This window comes from Bufo gargarizans, chromosome 3 (genome assembly GCF_014858855.1).
Source record: "Bufo gargarizans isolate SCDJY-AF-19 chromosome 3, ASM1485885v1, whole genome shotgun sequence".
Classification (NCBI taxonomy): domain Eukaryota; kingdom Metazoa; phylum Chordata; class Amphibia; order Anura; family Bufonidae; genus Bufo; species Bufo gargarizans.
In genome coordinates, this window is record NC_058082.1 from 194,099,085 (window position 1) to 194,122,434 (window position 23,350).

Genomic DNA, 23,350 nt, shown 5'->3' on the forward strand with positions numbered 1-23,350 from the left:
ATGCATGAAAATCACTGCTCATGTGAACAGCCCCATAGAAATTAATGGGTCCTGATTCAGTGCGGGTGCAATGCGTTCACTTCACGCATTGCACCCGCGCGGAAAACTTGCCCGTTTGAAAGGGGCCTTATTTTGTTTCTCCTAATGAGAGAACTAAACTAGTTATGCTATGCATAAATGGTTAAATTGATGTGAGCATTACCTTTCCCAGACAGATATTAAAGAGGTTGTGTCACTTCAGCAAATGACATGTAGACAAAGTTGATATAAGACACGTATTAATGTGTTGTGATTGTCCATATTGCTTCCTTTGCTGGCTTAATTCATTTTTTCAGTCACATTATGCACTGATGGTATGCAGAGGTTACGACCACCCTGCAACCCATCAGTGATGGTGCTTGCACACTGTAGTAAAAAGTGCCAACCTCTCTGGTGGCTGGGATCACAGGAGTGCGCATAGGCACACATGCGCAGCAGCTCCTGTCCCAACCTCATACCTGCGCTGCATCGGTGGCTGGGACCCCTGGAAATGAGCCGTATATATAATGATGGCAAAATAAATGAAGCCAGAAAATGAGGCAATATGGATAACAGTACATTAGTAAATGCCTTGTATTAAAGGGGTTCTCTGCATTTACTATATTGATGGCTATCCTCATGATAGATTATCAATATCAGATGCTGGAACTCCCGCCGATTAGCTGTATCTGGAGAACGCAGCGTTCATACATGTGCTGTGTTCTATTCACCGTTGACATTGCGTTGTCGAGTGGTGTAATTACAGCTCCTCCATCCCATTGATTTTAATGGGACGGCCACGTCCTATTCAAGTGAACATAGGAAAAGCGGAAAACCCCTTTAACTTTGTCTACATGATAAATGCCATTTGCTGAACTGAGACAACCCCTTTAATTGGACATCTAATACACATGGTTAGCAGTTCCCGTTGACATAATCTGGTGTCCTGACTATACCTATACCTTTTTATGTTTCAGGTGTCATTGGGAAGGAAGGACGACAGGCAGCCAGGAACAGCGACTATGCAATCCCTAAATTCAAGCATTTAAAAAAGATGCTGCTTGTCCATGGCCATTTTTATTATGTTAGAATAGCAGAGCTTGTCCAATACTTTTTTTATAAGGTGAGAACAATACCTCCCAGATGATAACGTGTGCAGCACAGCTTGTAGCGCGCTCCTCATGCCATAACCCATTGTGCTTGTCTTCCAGAATGTCTGCTTTATTTTCCCCCAGTTTTTATACCAGTTCTTCTGTGGATTTTCACAACAGGTCAGTGATGATCTTATTTCCTGTAGATTTTTTACTGTAATGTAACTTTGTTACATTTTTCTGTCATCCATGTCTAACATCCTGCCCCTTTTATTGTCTTACAGCCTTTATATGACACCGCATATTTGACTCTGTACAATATCAGCTTCACTTCACTGCCTATCCTATTGTATAGTCTAATTGAGCAACATGTCAGTATGGAAGTGCTGAAAAGAGACCCAACACTATACAGGTATAGAGATGGAATGGGAAAGTGTCCAACGCTGAATTGTACCTAAAATAAAAAAATATTACAAAAAAGGAAAAAAATAGGATTCACTGCTTTTAATTAGTAAAAATAAAAAATGTATACTTTCCCTTTAAGCATGACCCCCTCTACTATAACTAAAAATCTCAGCTGCCTCCAGGGGCTGTTTAGTATTCTCAGCTGCCTCCGGGGGCTGTTTAGTTTGCTGCCTCGGTTATGATTATGATGCAAAGGGTGCCAGTAATCTTCCTGTATTTAGCCTTGGGGTTCTGGAAACTTTATATACATACACTACGTGCAGAATTATTAGGCAAATGAGTATTTTGACCACATCATCCTCTTTATGCATGTTGTCTTACTCCAAGCTGTATAGGCTCGAAAGCCTACTACCAATTAAGCATATTAGGTGATGTGCATCTCTGTAATGAGAAGGGGTGTGGTCTAATGACATCAACACCCTATATCAGGTGTGCATAATTATTAGGCAACTTCCTTTCCTTTGGCAAAATGGGTCAAAAGAAGGACTTGACAGGCTCAGAAAAGGCAAAAATAGTGAGACATCTTGCAGAGGGATGCAGCACTCTTAAAATTGCAAAGCTTCTGAAGCATGATCATCGAACAATCAAGCGTTTCATTCAAAATAGTCAACAGGGTCGCAAGAAGTGTGTGGAAAAACCAAGGCGCAAAATAACTGCCCATGAACTGAGAAAAGTCAAGCGTGCAGCTGCCAAGATGCCACTTGCCACCAGTTTGGCCATATTTCAGAGCTGCAACATCACTGGAGTGCCCAAAAGCACAAGGTGTGCAATACTCAGAGACATGGCCAAGGTAAGAAAGGCTGAAAGATAACCACCACTGAACAAGACACACAAGCTAAAAAGTCAAGACTGGGCCAAGAAATATCTCAAGACTGATTTTTCTAAGGTTTTATGGACTGATGAAATGAGAGTGAGTCTTGATGGGCCAGATGGCTGGATTGGTAAAGGGCAGAGAGCTCCAGTCCGACTCAGGCGCCAGCAAGGTGGCGGTGGAGTACTGGTTTGGGCTGGTATCATCAAAGATGAGCTTGTGGGGCCTTTTTGGGTTGAGGATGGAGTCAAGCTCAACTCCCAGTCCTACTGCCAGTTTCTGGAAGACACCTTCTTCAAGCAGTGGTACAGGAAGAAGTCTGCAAGGTAAGAAAAACATGATTTTCATGCAGGACAATGCTCCATCACACGCGTCCAAGTACTCCACAACGTGGCTGGCAAGAAAGGGTATAAAAGAAGAAAATCTAATGACATGGCCTCCTTGTTCACCTGATCTGAACCCCATTGAGAACCTGTGGTCCATCATCAAATGTGAGATTTACAAGGAGGGAAAACAGTCCACCTCTCTGAACAGTGTCTGGGAGGCTGTGGTTGCTGCTGCACGCAATGTTGATGGTGAACAGATCAAAACACTGACAGAATCCATGGATGGCAGGCTTTTGAGTGTCCTTGCAAAGAAAGGTGGCTATATTGGTCACTGATTTGTTTTTGTTTTGTTTTTGAATGTCAGAAATGTATATTTGTGAATGTTGAGATGTTATATTGGTTTCACTGGTAAAAATAAATAATTGAAATGGGTATATATTTGTTTTTTGTTAAGTTGCCTAATAATTATGTACAGTAATAGTCACCTGCACACACAGATATCCCCCTAAAATAGCTAAAACTAAAAACAAACTAAAAACTACTTCCAAAAATATTCAGCTTTGATATTAATGAGTTTTTTGGGTTCATTGAGAACATGGTTGTTGTTCAATAATAAAATTAATCCTCAAAAATACAACTTGCCTAATAATTCTGCACTCCCTGTATTTGGCATTGCCATAGGTGTAATAACTAAACCAAAATATAAATCTCAAAACATTCCCTCAAGGAAACCTAACATAAAAGTTTAATACACCTACCCAAAAAAAAAAAAAAAAAGTTGTGGCTATTGGAATGCAATAACAAAAAATAAATAAAAAGTTCTTAAAGGGGTTTATTAGGAATTTTCTTTTTAACCCCCCTTCCAGCCAGCAAGATCTGTGAAGAGAAACCTACCTGCTCCCCGCCACTCGGTTCCACCTCTCGTTCTGTGCTCTACACTTTTAGTCCCTGTTTGTTAACATCTGCATTGACATGTCCCCAGATGGCACGTCTCTGCTGGGTCAAATGCCTTTTGAGTTTACTGCTGAGGCCAGTTTTTGGCTTTAGTGGCACACATTTAGTGACCCCCCCTGTGCAGAAGTTGGCCGATGGGACTAGAAGATGGACCTGGAGCAGGGAGCTGGAACTGAGCAGCAGGTCCCACTGCCCGGGGAGGAATAAAAAAATAAAAAATAATAGACAATCCCTTCTAGGGGTTAAAAACAATGTAATATATCTAAGATGCTGTGTCCGGCTTCATATGTCATTATGTCACACTGGTGCTCCTGACTTCACATGGTATACTGTAATTTGGCGCAGCGATTAAATAGCAGTGAGAAAGTAATTTCCTAATGAAGTCAATATAAATCCGAGAGTGTGTCAAGCAGGAAAAACGCTATGTCAGCATTTACCAAGCTGTTCTCTTCTTCTTACAGAGACATTGCAAAGAATGCACTTCTGCGCTGGCGGCTTTTTATTTATTGGACCTTCCTGGGATTGTTCGATGCCGTAGTGTTTTTCTTTGGGGCTTATTTCATTTTTGACAATGTCACTGTGACTAGCAATGGGCAGGTAAGGGCTGGTAAAATCAAGGTTAATCCCTATTGTAACAACCACAAAACTGGAAGGCACAAGGAAAGAAGTGGAATATTTCCATGCATATTATATGCCACCATGTGTTTTGGGTGACGTGTATGCTACATTGTGTCTTTAGAATTCATTTTATTTTTAACCACAAAATATTTGTTTGCTTTTTTCTTTCATTAAGTAAGATTGTGTTTTAGTAATTAAAAACACTTTGAACTGCAGTAATTGCAAAAATATACGTTAGGGTGCTATGTTCTTGCTTGTGTTGCTTCACTGGTTACTGTCTACTTATTATCATCGGTTATGATAATAATTTCAGATTTTATTTGTTTACATCTTTTGTTATTTTCAAATCATTTGAAGTTTACCTGGTTTATGTGTCAAAGCAAAAAAGGGACAGAAAAAAAAAACATTCTTTTTTTCCTGGGGAAAATGAGGCCAATGATTTTACTACATGGTGGCCCATGAAAAAGTAACCCACCTCCAATATCTCCAAATCAAACTGCCTAATAGTAAATCGGCCCCATAGCAAGAAATCAGAGCTCTGCTTTCAATTTCTACAGGGCTCTGAAAAATGAAAGCTGGGCTCTGATTGGTTACTATGGACAACTAAAACAGATTTACTATTTGGTAGCTTGATTTGGAGATATTGGAGACGGGCTACTTGTTTATGGGGCACCCTGTATTATCCTTCAGTAATTGTTCCCTCTACAGCAGAGGACTGCGGTCTTTCCTGTGTCATGAGTCAGCTTTAGGATTCTTTTAGATGGGACAATTTCAGCCTGGAATGACCAGGTTGTTCAGCAGACCTTTTAGACAAGCCGATGCAAACCAAAATGAGGATGAATGTTTGTTAGGCTACATGCACACGACTGTTCAGTTTTATGCGGTCCACAAATAGCCGATCCGCAAAAAAAACGGAAGCCGCCCATGTGCATTCCGCAATTTGTGGAACAGAACGGGCGGCCCATTGTAGAAAGAATAGGACATGTTATGTTTTTTAGACGGGGCCATGGAACGGAGCAACAGATGTGGACGGCACACGGAGTGCTGTCCGCATCTTTTGCAGCCCCATTGAAGTGAATGGGTCCGCACCCAAGCCGCAAAAACTGCAGCTCGGGTGCGGACCAGAACTACGGTCGTGTGCATGAGGCCTTACTGTGATCATTTCTCCCCATTCAGTTTGTACGTTATTGGCAGCACATCTCCTGTTTGCACAGAGAGATGTTCTACAAACCCATTAGAATCTTTATACTTGCATAAAAGAACCTATCACCAACAAACAAGTCTTTGTCGGCTGTCACTGTCCTGTTTACATTAGGCAATGATTGGCAGCCAGTTATTATGAGCAGTCATTCAGCCAATCATTGGTCCTTAGGTGAGATAGATTTATTTATTTCACGCACTTATATAGCAGTGCTATATTCCGCAGCGCTTTACAGACATTAGCATCAAGCTGTCCCCAATGGGGCTCACAATCTAAGTTCCCTATCAGTACGTCTTTGAAGTGTGGGAGGAAACCGGAGTACAAACTCCATGCAGATGTTATTCTTGGTCAGATTCAAACCTAGGACCACAGCGGTGCAAGGCACCCGTGCTAACCACTGAGCCATTGTGCTGATATTGAACAACGGTATTGTATATCTAATAATGGGCATTAAAAGGGGAAACATCGACCAAGATCTGATCAGTTCTCATGGCTTCTAAAATATTAACTACCAGTAAGATGGGTTTGACATTAGTGCCAGTTCTATAACGTCCCTGGTGCCACCAGTGCACAATAGTATCTGCAACTGGGGAAGAACACTGTTCTACAAGTATGTAAAGACCGAAAGGTAAAATCAAATTAATAACCCTCATAGGCCAAATAATATAAACCCGTTTAAAAAAAATATATACAAACCCATTATTTGAAAAATCAGTTGATGAAACACAACTCCCAAAATCCAAACATATAAACAGTATAGAAGATGTTATTAATAATAGAGAAAAATTAACAATGATTATCATGAAAGAATGACGCTAGAGAATAATCCTTTTGCTAATATCCCATATCTAGGGATAATACCAATATACTATAGATAAGACAGAGCATAAAGTCTAAATGCATAAATCCATACAAGGTAGATAGTATTAAAGTTAATACTGAATCAGCCAGTAGAAAATTGCATTATATACATGCCAGCATTTTAAAAAGTTATGCAGGGTTAAACAATAAAATATTAAGAAAGGCAGCATGACTCAATGGGTTGACAAAGTGGCGCGTGTCCTAGTCACCGGCCGCTTTTATCAATGATCCTTCTTTGCATTGATATGTAGACCTCCTCCAGTTTTTACACATTCTGGTTTATTTTCTTGTTTCTGTTGTGCTGTGCATTTTTATGTTTCTGTTTCTTTTGCTTTTGCCACTGTTGCTTTCATCAGATCTTGACAACCAACACATACATGGTAAGAACCTGCCATTTTGATATGCCGTGCTTTCTACCGCTATTTATCTTGGGTGCTTCTAGCTGTAAAATGTAATGTTTTCCAGTTTAAAGAGTGAGCTTTCCTAAGTATAAGACAAATATTGTTGCACATAGGATTGTGAAAACCACTAGCATACATGTTAGCAGGAGTATAGTCCACTGAGTGTGTGTTTGTGTGTGTATGTGAAAGTTGTTTTTAATGGATATTCCAATGACCATAAGACAACATACTATTACTGTTATACAGTGGTCCCCCAAGTTACAATATTAATTGGTTCCAGAACGACCATTGTATGGTGAAACCATTGTAACTTAAAGGGGTTGTCCGGGTTCAGAGCTGAACCCGGACATACCCTTATTTTCACCCAGACAGCACCCCTAAGGCTAGCATCGGAGCATCTCATGCTCCGATGCGCTCCCATTTAAATCGCGCAGGGCACAGGCTCTTGTGTTTTCAATAACACACTTCCGGGCGGTAACTTCCGCCCAGCAGTGTGTTCGGTGACGTCACCGGCTCTGAGAGGCGTGCTTTAGCTCTGCCCTAGCCGTTTAACTGGCTAGAGCAGAGCTAAATCCCGCCCATCAGTGCCGTGACATCACCGGGGTTCCTATTAGCCCCATGGAGAGCCCCGGTACGTCACCGGAACTCCTAAAAATGCCTCTGCCCTGCGCAATTTAGCGCAGGGCAAAGGAGAGCATCGGAGCATAAACTGCTCCGATTCTCATGTCAGGGGGGCTGCCGGGGTAAAAAATGGAGGGATGTCCGGGTTCAGCTCTGAACCCGGACAACCCCTTTAAGTAATCGGTTCCAAAGCCCCAAAATATTATCCAAGATAAGAAAAAAAAATATGGAAAATAAGCAGATAACTAAGACAGATTAAACAAGTCCTTACATATAACAGTCAGGAATAGCTGCTAACTACCATCTAATCCCGCTAGTTTACCAAAAAAGTGGCCTTGATTGGTTGGATCTGAGTCTGAGGCTTTGTATGTTGAGTCTAGTTTCAACTTACGATGGGTCAGAAAAGAACTTTGTATATTGAAAATATTGTATCCTGAGGGATCACTGTATTAGAATAGTCTTATGACATTTCTATGCTAACTGGTAACTTGCAATAGCGATGTGTAAAGCGTGAGATACTACCGTACTTAAATTTGTAATAATCCTCTGTAAAAGTATATCTCCTAAATTATTGTGAAGCTCTCTTCCTGGAATGCTTATTTGGTCAATGCCCCTGTCTTTCGAGGCTGATGTTTTGTATTACTCTGCTGGACCCTGTGGAATGGATACTACATCACTCACTATGACATTCGGTGTTCTGGTCACCAACGTCCTCTGCAATTTGCAGCCTAAATGCCCGTCTCTAGTTTTTCAGCCTCTGCCCCTTTAAGGCACATGCACTCATGTCCACCCTTTCCTTCCGGCCAAATCCTTCCCCAGCCAATGGCTGGGGGTCCCTGACTATTTAAAACCATGCAGAGGGTTCCTGAGTTTTAGGTTCCCTGCTGACCAGCAAAGGTGTTAGAAAGTTTAGATCTTTTGTGATTGAGCTGTGATTTACCTGCGTTAATCCTGACTGTGTCCCTGTTTGTGCACCAGTCTTGTACCCATCCTGCCTGTGTGCTCCAGACCTCCTAGTTCAGTTTGGTACCTGTTTCAGTTCAGTACCCGCTTTGTATTTCTTGTCTGTGCTACTGTCAAATACCCAGTCCGCCAGTCTTGCCATGCCTCCATGCCTCAAAACCTGTTCCGAGTCTGTGGGGGAGATTTATCATCTCCTTTCACCAGAAAAGTAGCTTTAAAAAGTTGCAAGCTGTGTGTTTGTGACTTTTTAAATCCGACTTTTTGAAAAATGTGCCTCTTTTTATGCCACCATCAATGCTTTTCAAAAAAAGGGGGCATGGTAAGGGCAGGAAAGGAGCATGACCAGCACCAGAGACACATTTATCTTCATTCACACCATTTGTCTGACGCAAATGAATCCAGAAATCTACGGCAGCTCAGAGCTGCCGTTAATTTATGTTTGGGTGCAAGGACTGGCAGAGGATGCACCTAATTTTTGACAAGGCCTGTGCCATGCTTCTGTGTTAGGCCTCATGCACATGACCGTTTTTTTTAAGGTCCGCAAAAACGTGGTCCGTAGGTCCGTGATCCGTGACCGTTTTTTCGTCCGTGGGTCTTCCTTGATTTTTGGAGGATCCACGGACATGAAAAATGAAAAAAAAAATCTAAGTCAAGTTTGCTATTGAAATGATAGGAAAAAACGGACACGGATCACGGACACGGATCACGGACGCGGATGACAATCTTATGTGCATCCGTGTTTTTTCACGGACCCATTGACTTGAATGGGTCCGTGAACCGTTGGCTGTGAAAAAAATAGGACAGGTCTTATTTTTTTCACGGCCAGGAAAAACGGATCACGGATGCATTTTCCGATTTTTCCACTGACCCATTGAAAGTCAATGGGTCAGCGAAAAAAAACTGAAAACGGCACAACGGCCACAGATGCACACAACGGTCGTGTGCATGAGGCCTTATACCTACATTATCTCCAGTGTGATCTCCCAGTGCTTGCACCGCACTGCCCATTACAATCTCACTTTTTGTTCTGTGTATATGGTTCAGTAAAACATTTATTGATGTAAAATAATGTCTTAGGCCTCTTGCACACAAACGTTTTTTTTTCCGTTTACGTTCCTTTTTTGAGTACCGTATACGGAACCATTAATTTCAATGAAACCGCAAAAATAACAGAAGGTACTCCGTACTTCCATATTTCCGTTTTTACACTCCGTTCAAAGATAGAACATGTCCTATTATTGTCTGCATAACGGACAAGGATAGTACTGTTATATCAGGGGCCAGCTGTTCCGTTCCGCAAAAAAACAGAATGCCGATGGACGTCATCCGTATTTTATGCGGATCTGTTATTTGCAGACCGCAAAATACTGAAAAAGCCATACAGTCGTATGCAAGAGGCCTTACACTGAGCATTATGCTTTGCCGTGTGCCTTAATTATGATGGTATTATGTTGGGTGGTATTTCCTATTATGCACTTTGAGTTTTATAGGACTTGCTAAGTAGTATTTTGGCCTGATATGATAACATCGTTAGGTGATGGCACCTACATTACACTAATTTGTTCTTGAATTTTACGTGCATTCATCTATAAATGTTGTTAAAGGGGTTGCAGAGACAACCCCAATTCATAATGTAGCTGCTATCACGATTAACTGGTTGAGGTTGGGCCCTCTCCTGGTAACCCCAGGAAGTTTGAAGCAGAAATGTACATTATTCTTAGACCTTTATTGACATACTTGAGCAACTCTTTGCTTGAAGTCACATATCTACATGGCAATGTTCTAGTTGATAACTGATGCTTCAATTTGTGGTTAGCCTATATAAATAAGCAGTTCATTAACAAAGTATACACACATTTCCACACATGAAATTGCATGTGACCACAAAATACTATTTTACCTCAGCCATTTAATCTAGGAACAGACTGACTATTCATTGGAAGAAATGGGTAGTGAGTGATATGTCTGAGGTAAGGTGTAGCCAAAGTATGTGACACCTAAATAACTCATCCATATGATGGTTGAGCACCTCGCTTTAAGGCCTCATGCACACGACCGTTCCGTTTTTTTGCGGTCTGCAAACCGCGGATCCGCAAAAAACGGAAGCCGCCCGTGTACCTTCCGCAATTTGCGGAACGGAACAGAGGCCCATTGAAGAAATGCCTATTCTTGTCCACGGAACGGAGCAACGGATGCGGACAGCACACAGAGTGCTGTCCACAACTTTTGTAGCCCCATTGCAGTGAATGGGTCCACATCCGAGCCGCCAAAACGGCGGCTCGGATGCGGACCCAAACAACGGCTGTGTGGATGAGGGCTAAAACTATGGCTATTAATATAGATTTAGTTAATAATTAGCTTCTTTATAAGCTTTCACTTTTCTAAAGAAAGTTTTTCACTCAGGTGTTATTGTATTATGTAGCATTACGATGTCCATATACTGGAACTAAAGGACTCTTAGTTGGCCAGCAAGCATCCCCAAACCAAGACTCGAGCATCATGGGGGTGATTTATCAAGATTAGTGCAAATTAAAACTGACTAAGGCTACTTTCACACTTCCATTCGGAACGGATCCGTCTGGTGTCTGCACAGACGGATCCGCTCCTATAATGCAGACGATGGGATCTGTTTAGAACGTATCCGTCTGCATTATATTTCCAGAAAGTCAATGGGGGACGGATCCGTTTGAAATTGAGCCATATTGTGTCAACTTCAAACGGATCCGTCCCCATTGACTTAAGTCTGGACGGATCCGTTTGCCTCCGCAAGGCCAGGCGGACACCCGAACGCTGCAAGCAGCGTTCGGGTGTGCGCCTGCTGAGCGGAGCGGAGGACAAACGGTGCCAGACTGAGGCATTCTGAGCGGATCTGCATCCACTCAGAATGCATTGGGGCAGTACAGATGCGTTCGGGGCCGCTTGTGAGAGCCTTCAAACGGAACTCACAAGCGGAGCCCCGAACGCTAGTGTGAAAGTAGCCTAAGGGTCCTGTCGGATCCAGCAATCTGAGCGCAAACTGATGGTATTTGTCAGACTGATCCAGATGCGGATCCGTCTGACAAATGCATTGCAATATCGGATCCGTCTCTCCGGTGTCATCCGGAAAAACGGATCTGGTATAAACATTTTTTGCATTTTTAAAGGTCTGCGCATGCCGAAAAGCCGGTTCCATTTTGCTGGAACACTTAATGGCGGATCCAGCCCTAATACACTTCAATGTAAATTGGGATAAAAGTAAAACTGATCAGTTTTTTTCCGGTATTGAGCTCCTAGGAGCTCAATACCGGAAAACAAAAACGCTAGTGTGAAAGTACCCTAAGTAGAGCCGAGTAACCAATCAGGTGGATCCTTTCATTTTCCAAAGGAGCACTGGAAAATGAAAGTTGGAATCTGATTGGTTATGGGCCAGTTTTCCTTTGCACCAGTTTTGATAAATCTACCCCCATGTGTTTATTCAGGCACTATGGAGAACATGCCCAATACTTTTTATCACTCTGGGGGTGCTTTCACAGTGATCTCAAGCTTGTGTTGGTACTCAGACATGGAAACCCAATCCATGAAACACCCAATAAATATTTCTGGTGCCAACGCTGCTTCCAAAGGTAGCTTGCCACTAAGCATTCTAGCTGAGGACAGACATTTTCTCAGTGTCATGTTTCGCATTCGGTGGTCCAGTTCCCACCAATTAAAATTTTGAGATGTTGGGACACCTAGATGTTTCTACTGTACCTGACAGTAACAGCCATTCTTTTTTATATTCAGTGATCCTTTAATACAATGGACCTGTAATTTTACAATTTCTGATTTCCCAACTGTAACCATTAGTGTTACCAGACAAAGCTCATCTCAGGACTCTGAGTCATGAGATCTATAGTCATGGTGTAGTGATCACTTGTGTGATCTGCTATGAAGTGAGGTCTGCATGCAGTAGCTTCTATCCAATATGAAGCCTTATAGTAACTTGTTTCTTTTGTGTCATATTGACTAGATGCTGGGAAACTGGACCTTTGGAACACTGGTCTTTACTGTCCTGGTATTTACAGTGACACTCAAGGTAATGTATGACATTGGTTAATTTACTGAAGATCAAACAAATGGAATATAATACAACTGGGCCTACCAGGGGAAGAGACAATTCAAAAACAATTCCTCTTCTTGATTTGTGTTTTAATGATTTAATGTCTTAGGCTACTTTCACACTTGCGTTCGGGGCTCCGCTTGTGAGTTCCGTTTAAAGGCTCTCACAATCGGCCCCGAACGGATCCGTCCAGCCCTAATGCATTCTGAGTGGATGCGGATCCGCTCAGAATGCATCAGTCTGGCACCGTTTGTTCTCTGCTCCGCTCAGCAGGCGGACACCTGAACGCTGCTTGCAGCGTTCGGGTGTCCGCCTGGCCGTGCGGAGGGAAACGGATCCGTCCAGACTTACAATGTAAGTCAATGGGGACGGATCCGTTTGAAGTTGACACAGTATGGCTCAATTTTCAAACGGATCCGTCCCCCATTGACTTTCAATGTAAAGTCAAAACGGATCCGTTTGCACTATCCGTTTGCACTATCACTATCATTTTTTTTGTTCATGGTAATGCAAACGGATCCATTCTGAACGGATCTAAGCGTTTGCATTATAGGTGCGGATCCGTCTGTGCAGACACCAGACAGATCCGCTCCGAACGCAAGTGTGAAAGTAGCCTTACTTTGTCAATTAAATTGCCACATGTTACAACATACAGTATGGCCAGAGTCTGGGTGGAGTATTGATGGGGAATAAACAATGTGATACTGCTGTATGAAGTTTTTCTAAATGTTAAGAGCTATAGCACTATGATCTGTTCTTTTAAAGGGACTGTTCTGTCTTGACATCACTGGCTTTAATTGCGGTTCCTTTTGAATAAAGCTGAGCATACCCTTTATAATATATATGTTATCAATATCCTAAGTGCATGAATTTGTTGCTATACAGTTTTCATGTGGGTACTCTTCTGTTATCGAAACACAAGTATATCAAAGGTGTGACCAAAACAGAGTATCCCTTTAAATGCGAACTAAACACAGAATCCAAACACAAAAAAATCAACCAACAAAACTTAACAATTTCCTTATGTGTCTTTGTTGTTTGCCTTGTTTTGTCAGATATCTTTAACAATTTCCTTATGTGTCTTGTTGTTTGCCTTGTTTTGTCAGATATCACAATTGCAGACTATGAGGCTGCAGCAATGTCTTCTGTCCCCCTCCCTCTCACCGTCTGATGAAAAGTATAGACAGAAAGTATAGGAGGAGGTGGCTTGGTTTAGTCTGGATACATTTTGTCTACAAAGTGTGAATGACCAATTTATTGGAAGGAATCTCCTAGTTGGAAATGGTACAAAATAGATTTGGTAACAGTGCCAGCCACAGTGCCAATACTACCTATTTCTGTAAAGAATAAATCAAGGCAACTGGACGTACTTTAGATTTCTTGAAAATGTTTCACTCGTTCTTTCAACGAGCTTTGAATCAACATCTGGTTATTATACCCAGCATGGGGTCAAAGGTGTTGATTCCATTATCCTAATTGGAATCAGTAGGTGATAAAGACAGCATTGTATATGGCAGACAATAGATGTCTAATAAACCCCGCCCCCCGTCTCTATTTATGCTTGGCTTCTCCATTTTTATGTAGATGGCCTCCTTCACACCTCAATTGTACCAATCGGCCTCCTTATCCAAAACACGTACTTGACTGTCTTCAAAGGTGTGACCTGTTTCTTTTAGATGTAAGTACAAAACCTCTGGTCAAGATTCAGCCGTGTACTTACATCTAAAAGAAACAGGTCACACCTTTGAAGACAGTCAAGTACTTGTTTTGGATAAGGAGGCCGATTGGTACAAACAAGGTGTGAAGGAGGCCATCTACGTAAAAATGGAGAAGCCAAGCTTGAATAGAGGCGGGGGGGGGGGGGGGGGGTTAGACATCTATTGTCTGCCACATACAATGCTGTCTTGACACTCAGAATTGAGAAAGCTCGTTGGAAGAACGAGTGAAACGTTTTCAAGAAATCTACAGTACGTCCGGTTGCCTTGATTTATTCTTTACAGATATACCATGACCTGGATAAATGAGAACCTTCACAGACAATACTACCTATTGTAATATATACATAGTACTAGCCATAGTACATGAAGCATAATAGCTAACCCTAATTTATCCCTTTATAGCTAGGCAGATTTGACTTCCAACAGCTTTGGAAAGCTGAATAGCATGTGGTGGTATGCAGGAGATCAAAGTACATACAGTATATAGTATATACTCAAAGTTATCCTGATATTATATTTATAGATAGAGTGTATGCACAAAGTTTGTTTTCCATTACATTTCTGCAGAGGTTTTTACCCAGCTTTCCCAGACTGCTGAAATTGAAATTTACTTAGTTATGTAGTGACAAATCTTTTCATATACCTAGACCAACTTGCCGTTCAGGATTCTGGAAAAGCTGGGTGACAAGACTGTAGAGATGCATTGGTGACAACAGATTATGTTGCCCTTGTACCATATGATAGATTCACACAGCATATCAGGGCAGCATTGAGTGTATTTTATATAACCAATATTGTTACCCAGCTTTCCCAGACTGCAGAATGCCTATTTATGAATTAGTAAATGCCAGGTATTGTAAAATACCTAGCTGCATTTGCTACCCAGGAGCCTGGAAAATCTGAGTATGAATCCCTGTGACAAATCCAAAGCTTTTCAGGTCCCTGGGAAAGCTAAGTTACCACCATATGGAACTATAGTAGATTGCAGGATACCAAATGTATCAAGATAAATCCCACTCCTCATTCCTAAATAGAGCAAGAGCTCGCCAGGTTTGCTTTATGGGGTACTGGATTACCATGATGTGGAAATGTAATAGAGCAGGAATGGCCAACTTGAGGCTCTACAGCTGTTGCAAAACTACAACTCCCAGCATTCCCAGACTGCCTTACAGCTATCAGCCTGCAGTAGGGCATGGTGGGAGTTATAGTTTTACAACAGCTGGAGAGCCACAGGTTGGCCATCCCTGTAATAGAGAATGCAGAATACTAAATCTACCAAGACAAACTCTGCTCCTCATTTCTAAATAGTGCCATAGGTAGGCAGATTTGTCTTTCAGGATCCTGGGAAAACTGGGTTACTTGCACAATGTAAGAGGAACATTATCTGGATAGTGTGTATCGATCCACAAGACTTGTAATCCAGCTTTGGCACACTGATGGATATCAGATTTTCCTAGACAGACAGTGAGAAATCCTTCCTGCTTATATATATACAAACCAGACATTCAGTTACCTGAGACAACTGTGCAGCCTGTCTGTAGTGTCAGTGCACTGGTCTGGTACCACCTAGTATCCTTGCACACACAGGAAAGTTTTTTTAAGAAGCTGTCAGGTTTTCAGTGCGTTCACAGTGATCTGACTATTGATATGTATTGGGTTATGCCCCCATCCCTTTCCTGAACTTTCTGTGTGACTGTGAGGTCATATTAGTGCAAATAAACTGATAACAGACAGTCTCCAGCCGAAGATGGAGAATCAGGGAGGAATTAGGGATTTGTCTGACTACAGGATTTCTGCTTTATGTAGAAGTATAAAGATGTCCAAGCCTTTTTTCTTATTTTTTAGGGTTTAGTGGTCCCTTAAAGGGAATCTGTCACCACATACCTTCCAATGAAACCTTCTCCCTGTATACAGTAGATGTGCGTTTCTCCACTGATTCCCCTACACTTTGTAACATCTTAATCTGTGGCCCCTCTTCAGAGAAATAACACTTTTTAGTTTATGCTAATGAGCATCACCATTGCACCTCGTTGCACTCAGAGGCTCCGCTCCTTTTCCCTGCCAGCCCTGCCCCCCATTTTGACTGACAGGGTCAGGCAGCATAGATGAAATCATATAAAGGATAAACCAGGCACTCAACTATGGAGTGAATTGATCAATATTATTTATTCCCACAATAGTAAAATACAATATATACCTATAAAATGCAATAAAATCACTTCAGTACATTAAACAAATAGCGGCAATAGTAGACATAAATTCTAAAATCACTCTAAAATCACTTATAGCAGCACTGGTGGGCATATATTCTGAGATCGCAGATAAAGCTTAAAATACTATAGTCATTGATCCAATCTAGGAAAAACGCAATTCCGTACTTTGTAACAAAGTCTTATGGGCACTCCTCAGTCTTAAGTCGGTAATAGCAAAGTGCAATTTGTGCACAACGGTGGCGTCCCACCTAGTTGAGCAACCACTGAGGAAGGGGTCATCCAGAGAACCCCGAAACGCGTATGGTTTAATACCTTGTACTGGCATGCTGGAACAGTAGCTTCCCTGGACCTGTTGAAATTGAACAGCTGAGAGCGACGAACACCGGAGGAATCCCTGCAAATAAGGCCACAAACATAGTTTTTGTGAGTGGATATCCAGGTGACGTCGTGCCGACAGCATACTCTTTTCAGGTCCGGACGCAGGATAAGAAGACACACGCAAGGTAAAGCAGCATAGTTGCTCAACTAGGTGGGACGCCACCGTTGTGCACAAATTGCACTTTGCTATTACCGACTTAAGACTGAGGAGTGCCCATAAGACTTTGTTACAAAGTACGGAATTGCGTTTTTCCTAGATTGGATCAATGACTATAGTATTTTAAGCTTTATCTGCGATCTCAGAATATATGCCCACCAGTGCTGCTATAAGTGATTTTAGAGTGATTTTAGAATTTATGTCTACTATTGCGGCTATTTGTTTAATGTACTGAAGTGATTTTATTGCATTTTATAGGTATATATTGTATTTTACTATTGTGGGAATAAATAATATTGATCAATTCACTCCATAGTTGAGTGCCTGGTTTATCCTTTATATTTTGTAACCTTTTTCTGTGACTGGGTGGGTCACATAAACCAAGAGCACCTGAATCCATTACCCAGCTGCAGTGATCCACAGATACTGCTTTCTGATAGATGAAATCATGCCTGGCCCTGAAATCTTACAACAGTGCTTCTGGTGCATGCACAGTACAGGGCTGGAGATCACAGGGCAGATTGAATTATGCCCTGCGATCTCCAGCCCGGTACTGCGCATGTGCCAAATGCACTGCCGTGAGATCTAAGGGCCAGCTGAGATCACAGTACATCTACAGTGCCTGGCCCTGTCATTTAAAGTGGGTTGGGGGGGAACAAGGCTGGCAGGAGCCTCTGGATGCAACAAGGTTCAACAGCAATGCCCTTGTTGCACCAAGGGGCTCATTAGCATGATCTAAAAAGGGTTATTTATCTGAATAGGGCCCATGGATAAAGATGGGACAAAGTTTACTGAAATCAGCAGATAAGCGCACATCTATACAGGGAGAAGGTTTCATTGGAAAGTATGTGGTGACAGATTCCCTTTCAATGTTAATACAAAATGTTCTGTGAAGCAAGGCATTGAGACAGGGCTTAGACTCGAGTAATTACGGTATCTGTGGGTAATGTATATTGTAACACCAGTAAGAGTTCTGTGATGGTAATGGTTACAGGAAATTAATCTAAATGAATGAAATAGATTTTATATAAAATTGAAGTTAAGGTCTGTTTCTTGCTACTTTCAGCTTGCACTGGATACACAGTACTGGACTTGGATAAACCACTTTGTCATTTGGGGATCACTTGTTTTCTACATAGTTTTTTCTTTGCTTTGGGGAGGAATTGTCTGGTAAGTTCATGTATACAGTACTAACATTTCCAGAATCATCCTTACAATTCAGTGTTGGCATATTTATATCTAGAGCCTTCTGAAAACTAGGATAGCAGAAATATGCAGAATTGTATATGAGAGGAAATGACTGCCTAGCAAAAGGGATAAGCAGGGTAACTCTAGCTAGTTCTCCATGCAGAAGTTGCTTAGAGGGGTTCTCTGGAACTGAAATATGCATGACCTGTACTCAGGATAGGTCTCAATCATCTGATTGGTGGGGTTCCGAGTCCTGGCACCCCCACCGATCAGCCTCTGCCTTGGCCTGTGATGTCACATCAGTCACATGGACTTTGTGCAGATCAGTCCCATTCAAGTAAATGAGACTGAGCTGCAATGCAACGTATGGTGCTTGGACTAGTATACTGCGAAGAGGCTGAAGCGCAGGTCCAAGGTCAACAGCCCCTTCACACATCTGATTAGCGGTGGTGCCAGGAATTAGTCCCCCACCTATTAGATATTGATGACCAATCCTGAGGATAGGTCATCAATGTTTCATTCACCTTAAAGACCCCTTTATTCTGCAGGGCAGCCTATAACTGTTCAAATAGGTTTGTGTACCCTAATTCTGTATACTATGCAATTATTATGTGTCTGACTGATTGCGTCGTTTATGTGCACATACAAATGATTGTTTGCAGGTAAGCAGGGGATGTGTTGCTGTAATGGAAACAGGCGTATGAACGTTCAGGTAGCCATTTGGGCAATTATCTTCCCTTGTAAAAGTTCCTTAAAGGGAACCTGTCAGACTGAACATAGTGTTTGAGCTGCAGGCAGCATGTTATAGAGCAGGAGGAGCTGAGTAGACTGACATATACTTTCATAGGAAAACATTTAATTTGTTTAAATCCCTGCTCACTCTGGGCTTCGAAGTCGAGGAGGCTGTCCTATCAGTGATTAACAGCCTGCCCTCTACGAATGTGTATACAGAGTTAGCTGTCTATCAGTGATTGACAGCCTGCCCTCTATTACTGTGTATACAGAGTTAGCTGTCTATCAGTGATTGACAGCCTGCCCTCTATGACTGTGTATACAGAGTTAGCGGTCTATCAGTGATTGACAGCCTGCCCTCTATGACTGTGTATACAGAGTTAGCGGTCTATCAGTGATTGACAGCCTGCCCTCTATGACTGTGTATACAGAGTTAGCTGTCTATCAGTGATTGACAGCCTGCCCTCTATGACTGTGTATACAGAGTTAGCTGTCTATCAGTGATTGACAGCCTGCCCTCTATTACTGTGTATACAGAGTTAGCTGTATATCAGTGATTGACAGCCTGCCCTCTATTACTGTGTATACAGAGTTAGCTGTATATCAGTGATTAACAGCCTGCCCTCTATTACTGTGTATACAGAGTTAGCTGTCTATCAGTGATTGACAGCCTGCCCTCTATGACTGTGTATACAGAGTTAGCTGTCTATCAGTGATTTGACAGCCTGCCCTCTATTACTGTGTATACAGAGTTAGCTGTATATCAGTGATTAACAGCCTGCCCTCTATGACTGTGTATACAGAGTTAGCCGTCTATCAGTGATTGACAGCCTGCCCTCTATGAATGTGTATACAGAGACAGCTGTCTATCAGTGATTGACAGCCTGCCCTCTATTACTGTGTATACAGAGTTAGCTGTCTATCAGTGATTGACAGCCTGCCCTCTATTACTGTGTATACAGAGTTAGCTGTCTATCAGTGATTGACAGCCTGCCCTCTATTACTGTGTATACAGAGTTAGCTGTCTATCGGTGATTGACAGCCTGCCCTCTATTACTGTGTATACAGAGTTAGCTGTCTATCAGTGATTGACAGCCTGCCCTCTACGAATGTGTATACAGAGACAGCTGTCTATCAGTGATTGACAGCCTGCCCTCTATTACAGGGTATACAGAGTTAGCTGTCTATCAGTGATTGACAGCCTGCCCTCTACGAATATGTCTACAGAGTTAGCTGTCTATCAGTGATTGACAGCCTGCCCTCTATTGCTGTGTATACAGAGTTAGCTGTCTATCAGTGATTGACAGCCTGCCCTCTATTGCTGTGTATACAGAGTTAGCTGTCTATCAGTGATTGACAGCCTGCCCTCTATTACTGTGTATACAGAGTTAGCTGTCTATCAGTGATTGACAGCCTGCCCTCTATTACTGTGTATACAGAGTTAGCTGTCTATCAGTGATTGATAGCCTGCCCTCTATTACTGTGTATACAGAGTTAGCTGTCTATCAGTGATTGACAGCCTGCCCTCTATTACTGTGTATACAGAGTTAGCTGTCTATCAGTGATTGACAACCTGCCCTCTATTACTGTGTATACAGAGTTAGCTGTCTATCAGTGATTGACAGCCTGCCCTCTATTACTGTGTATACAGAGTTAGCTGTCTATCAGTGATTTGACAGCCTGCCCTCTATTACTGTGTATACAGAGTTAGCTGTATATCAGTGATTAACAGCCTGCCCTCTATGACTGTGTATACAGAGTTAGCCGTCTATCAGTGATTGACAGCCTGCCCTCTATGAATGTGTATACAGAGACAGCTGTCTATCAGTGATTGACAGCCTGCCCTCTATTACTGTGTATACAGAGTTAGCTGTCTATCAGTGATTGATAGCCTGCCCTCTATTACTGTGTTATACAGAGTTAGCTGTCTATCAGTGATTGACAGCCTGCCCTCTATTACTGTGTATACAGAGTTAGCTGTCTATCAGTGATTGACAGCCTGCCCTCTATTACTGTGTATACAGAGTTAGCTGTCTATCAGTGATTTGACAGCCTGCCCTCTATTACTGTGTATACAGAGTTAGCTGTATATCAGTGATTAACAGCCTGCCCTCTATGACTGTGTATACAGAGTTAGCCGTCTATCAGTGATTGACAGCCTGCCCTCTATGACTGTGTATACAGAGACAGCTGTCTATCAGTGATTGACAGCCTGCCCTCTATTACTGTGTATACAGAGTTAGCTGTCTATCAGTGATTGACAGCCTGCCCTCTATTACTGTGTATACAGAGTTAGCTGTCTATCAGTGATTGACAGCCTGCCCTCTACGAATGTGTATACAGAGACAGCTGTCAATCACTGATAGGACCGCCTCCTAGACTTCACAGCCCAGAACAAGCAGCAATTTAAATGAGTGAAATACAACGTCTACTGAATTTTCCCCCCATAAAACTATATATGAATCAGCTCAACTCCTCCTGCTCTATCACATGGTATCTGTGTGACAGTTCCCTTGAGAGCCGATTGACTTGCTGTACTGTTGATTGCTACTTATAATGTGCTGAATTCTGCACATGTAAAAGGAACTGAAGTATCTGCTTCAACAAAATACTAAAATAATGTATTTGATATCAGCAGCTTTCATGTCGGCATCTTTAAATGTTCACTCTATTTCCTAGTGTCTAACCACTCCTTCATCTTTTGTTTGAATCTGCATCTTATCTACTTGTTTGTATATGGTTTAATATTGTTGAATTTACACATGCTAACTGAGCAGGCAATTATCGGGAAGGAAGCAGTCCCCTCCACTATATGGCTACTGCAATCACTCATCCTCATACAGATTTATTGCTGCTAGGCAGGCGGCAGCAGATCTATGGCACCTTTACACAGGCAGATTACAGTATCAGGAACGAGTGCTCCTACTTCTGTAACTAGGGATGAGCGAATCGACTTCGGATGCTCCATCCAAAGTCGATTCGCATAAAACTTTGTTTTAATACTGTACGGAGCGGGATCTCCGTACAGTATTAGAATGTATTGGCTCAGATGAGCCAATACAGACTCCGTGTAATAACTTCAAAAATTAATTATTACTGTAAATATCCTTTGTACCAAACTCGGGTTCGGTTCCAAATGGTACCTTGGACCGAAACCCAAGTTTGGTATCAAGGTTTTTTAGAGTAGAAATTAATTTCCGAAGTTATTACACGAAGTCTCGCGAGACTTCGCAAAGTAATAACTTCGGCTCATCGGAGCCAATACATTCTAATACTGTACGGAGCGCCCGCTCCATACAGTATCAAAACAAAGTTTTAGGGTCCATTCACACGTCCGTTTTTTCTTTCCTGATCTGTTCCGTTTTTTCAGGAACAGATCAGGACCAGATCTGGACCCATTCATTTTCAATGGGTCCTGGAAAAAATCGGACAGCACAATGTGTGCTGTCCGTTTCCGTTGTTCCGTTCCGCATGTCCGTTTAAATATAAAACATGTCCTATTCTTGTCCTGAAAAATCGGATCCTGGTACAATACAAAGTCAATGGATCCGCAAAAAACGGATGACATTCGGATGTCATTCCGTATGTCATCCGTTTTTTGCGGATTCCGTTCCTGGAAACACATAACAAATTTTTATTTTTATTCTGATTTTTCAATTTTTTTTCAAAGAAATCCAAACAACTTTATTTGATTATTGAAATGTATACATGTTTCCGTTTTTTGCGGATCCGCAAAAAACGGATGACATACGGATGACATACGGAAACATTTTCAGGAACAACGGATCCGCAAAAAACGGACCGTTTTTCAGGATGAAAAAAAACAGGACGTGTGAATGGACCCTTATGCGAATCGACATTGGATGAAGCATCTGAAGTCGATTCACCCTCATCCCTAACTGTAACATTCATTCCTGATAATCAGCCCAACCATTGCCCCACATAAATAGTATGTTTGAGAGAGGTTATTTCAATGAAGAACATGCATGTACAATTCAACAAACATAATGGGCAATGCTTGGATAATTAAACTGCCTGTCTAGTCCCCTCACTGGACAGTTAATATTGGCTCCTCATCATCTGGGTTATATAATGGTAGGTTTATCATCAGATGTACCCCCTTCTATGCGCTTAGACTGTGCCTGCTTCCAATGACCAGTGCTGCCATTTTCAGCTTGAACGTGTATCATTTAGAACAAAATACTGTGTGTGTGTATATGCACAATATATATATATATATATATATATATATATACATAGGCTTGACAAAAGCTCCATGGAGATGAGCTGAAACGTTGCATGGGTTGAATAAATGATCCACCTTTCCACTGAAGACCAGAGTGCTGCCTTGTGATTTTTTTCCTAATATATATATATATATATGTATTGTTCTCATTTGCAACACATTAACCATGGCATTATTTTGGCAGTAAATTGTTGTCTGGGTTTCCATATTTTAATTATTAACACTCACTGTACTTTAGCTGGCGTGCTGCTGTTCTGCACTAGTATTGTGTTACAGGTGGTTTATGTCTTGTATTCTCAGTGTCTGAAAA

The 23,350-nt window shown here is 41.9% G+C and overlaps 1 protein-coding gene across 4 annotated transcripts in view; it reads left to right on the plus strand.

The window, feature by feature from the left end:
* The window catches only part of ATP11A (ATPase phospholipid transporting 11A), a 182,729-nt gene that overhangs the window by 146,339 nt on the left and 13,040 nt on the right, over positions 1–23,350 (plus strand). For all 4 annotated transcript variants that reach the window (XM_044283792.1, XM_044283794.1, XM_044283793.1 and 1 more), the window contains 6 exons: positions 996–1,141; positions 1,230–1,289; positions 1,394–1,521; positions 4,127–4,262; positions 12,319–12,384; positions 17,941–18,044. In XM_044283792.1, coding sequence (XP_044139727.1) covers positions 996–1,141; positions 1,230–1,289; positions 1,394–1,521; positions 4,127–4,262; positions 12,319–12,384; positions 17,941–18,044 — 640 coding nt within the window. The remainder of the gene's footprint in view (positions 1–995; positions 1,142–1,229; positions 1,290–1,393; positions 1,522–4,126; positions 4,263–12,318; positions 12,385–17,940; positions 18,045–23,350) is intronic.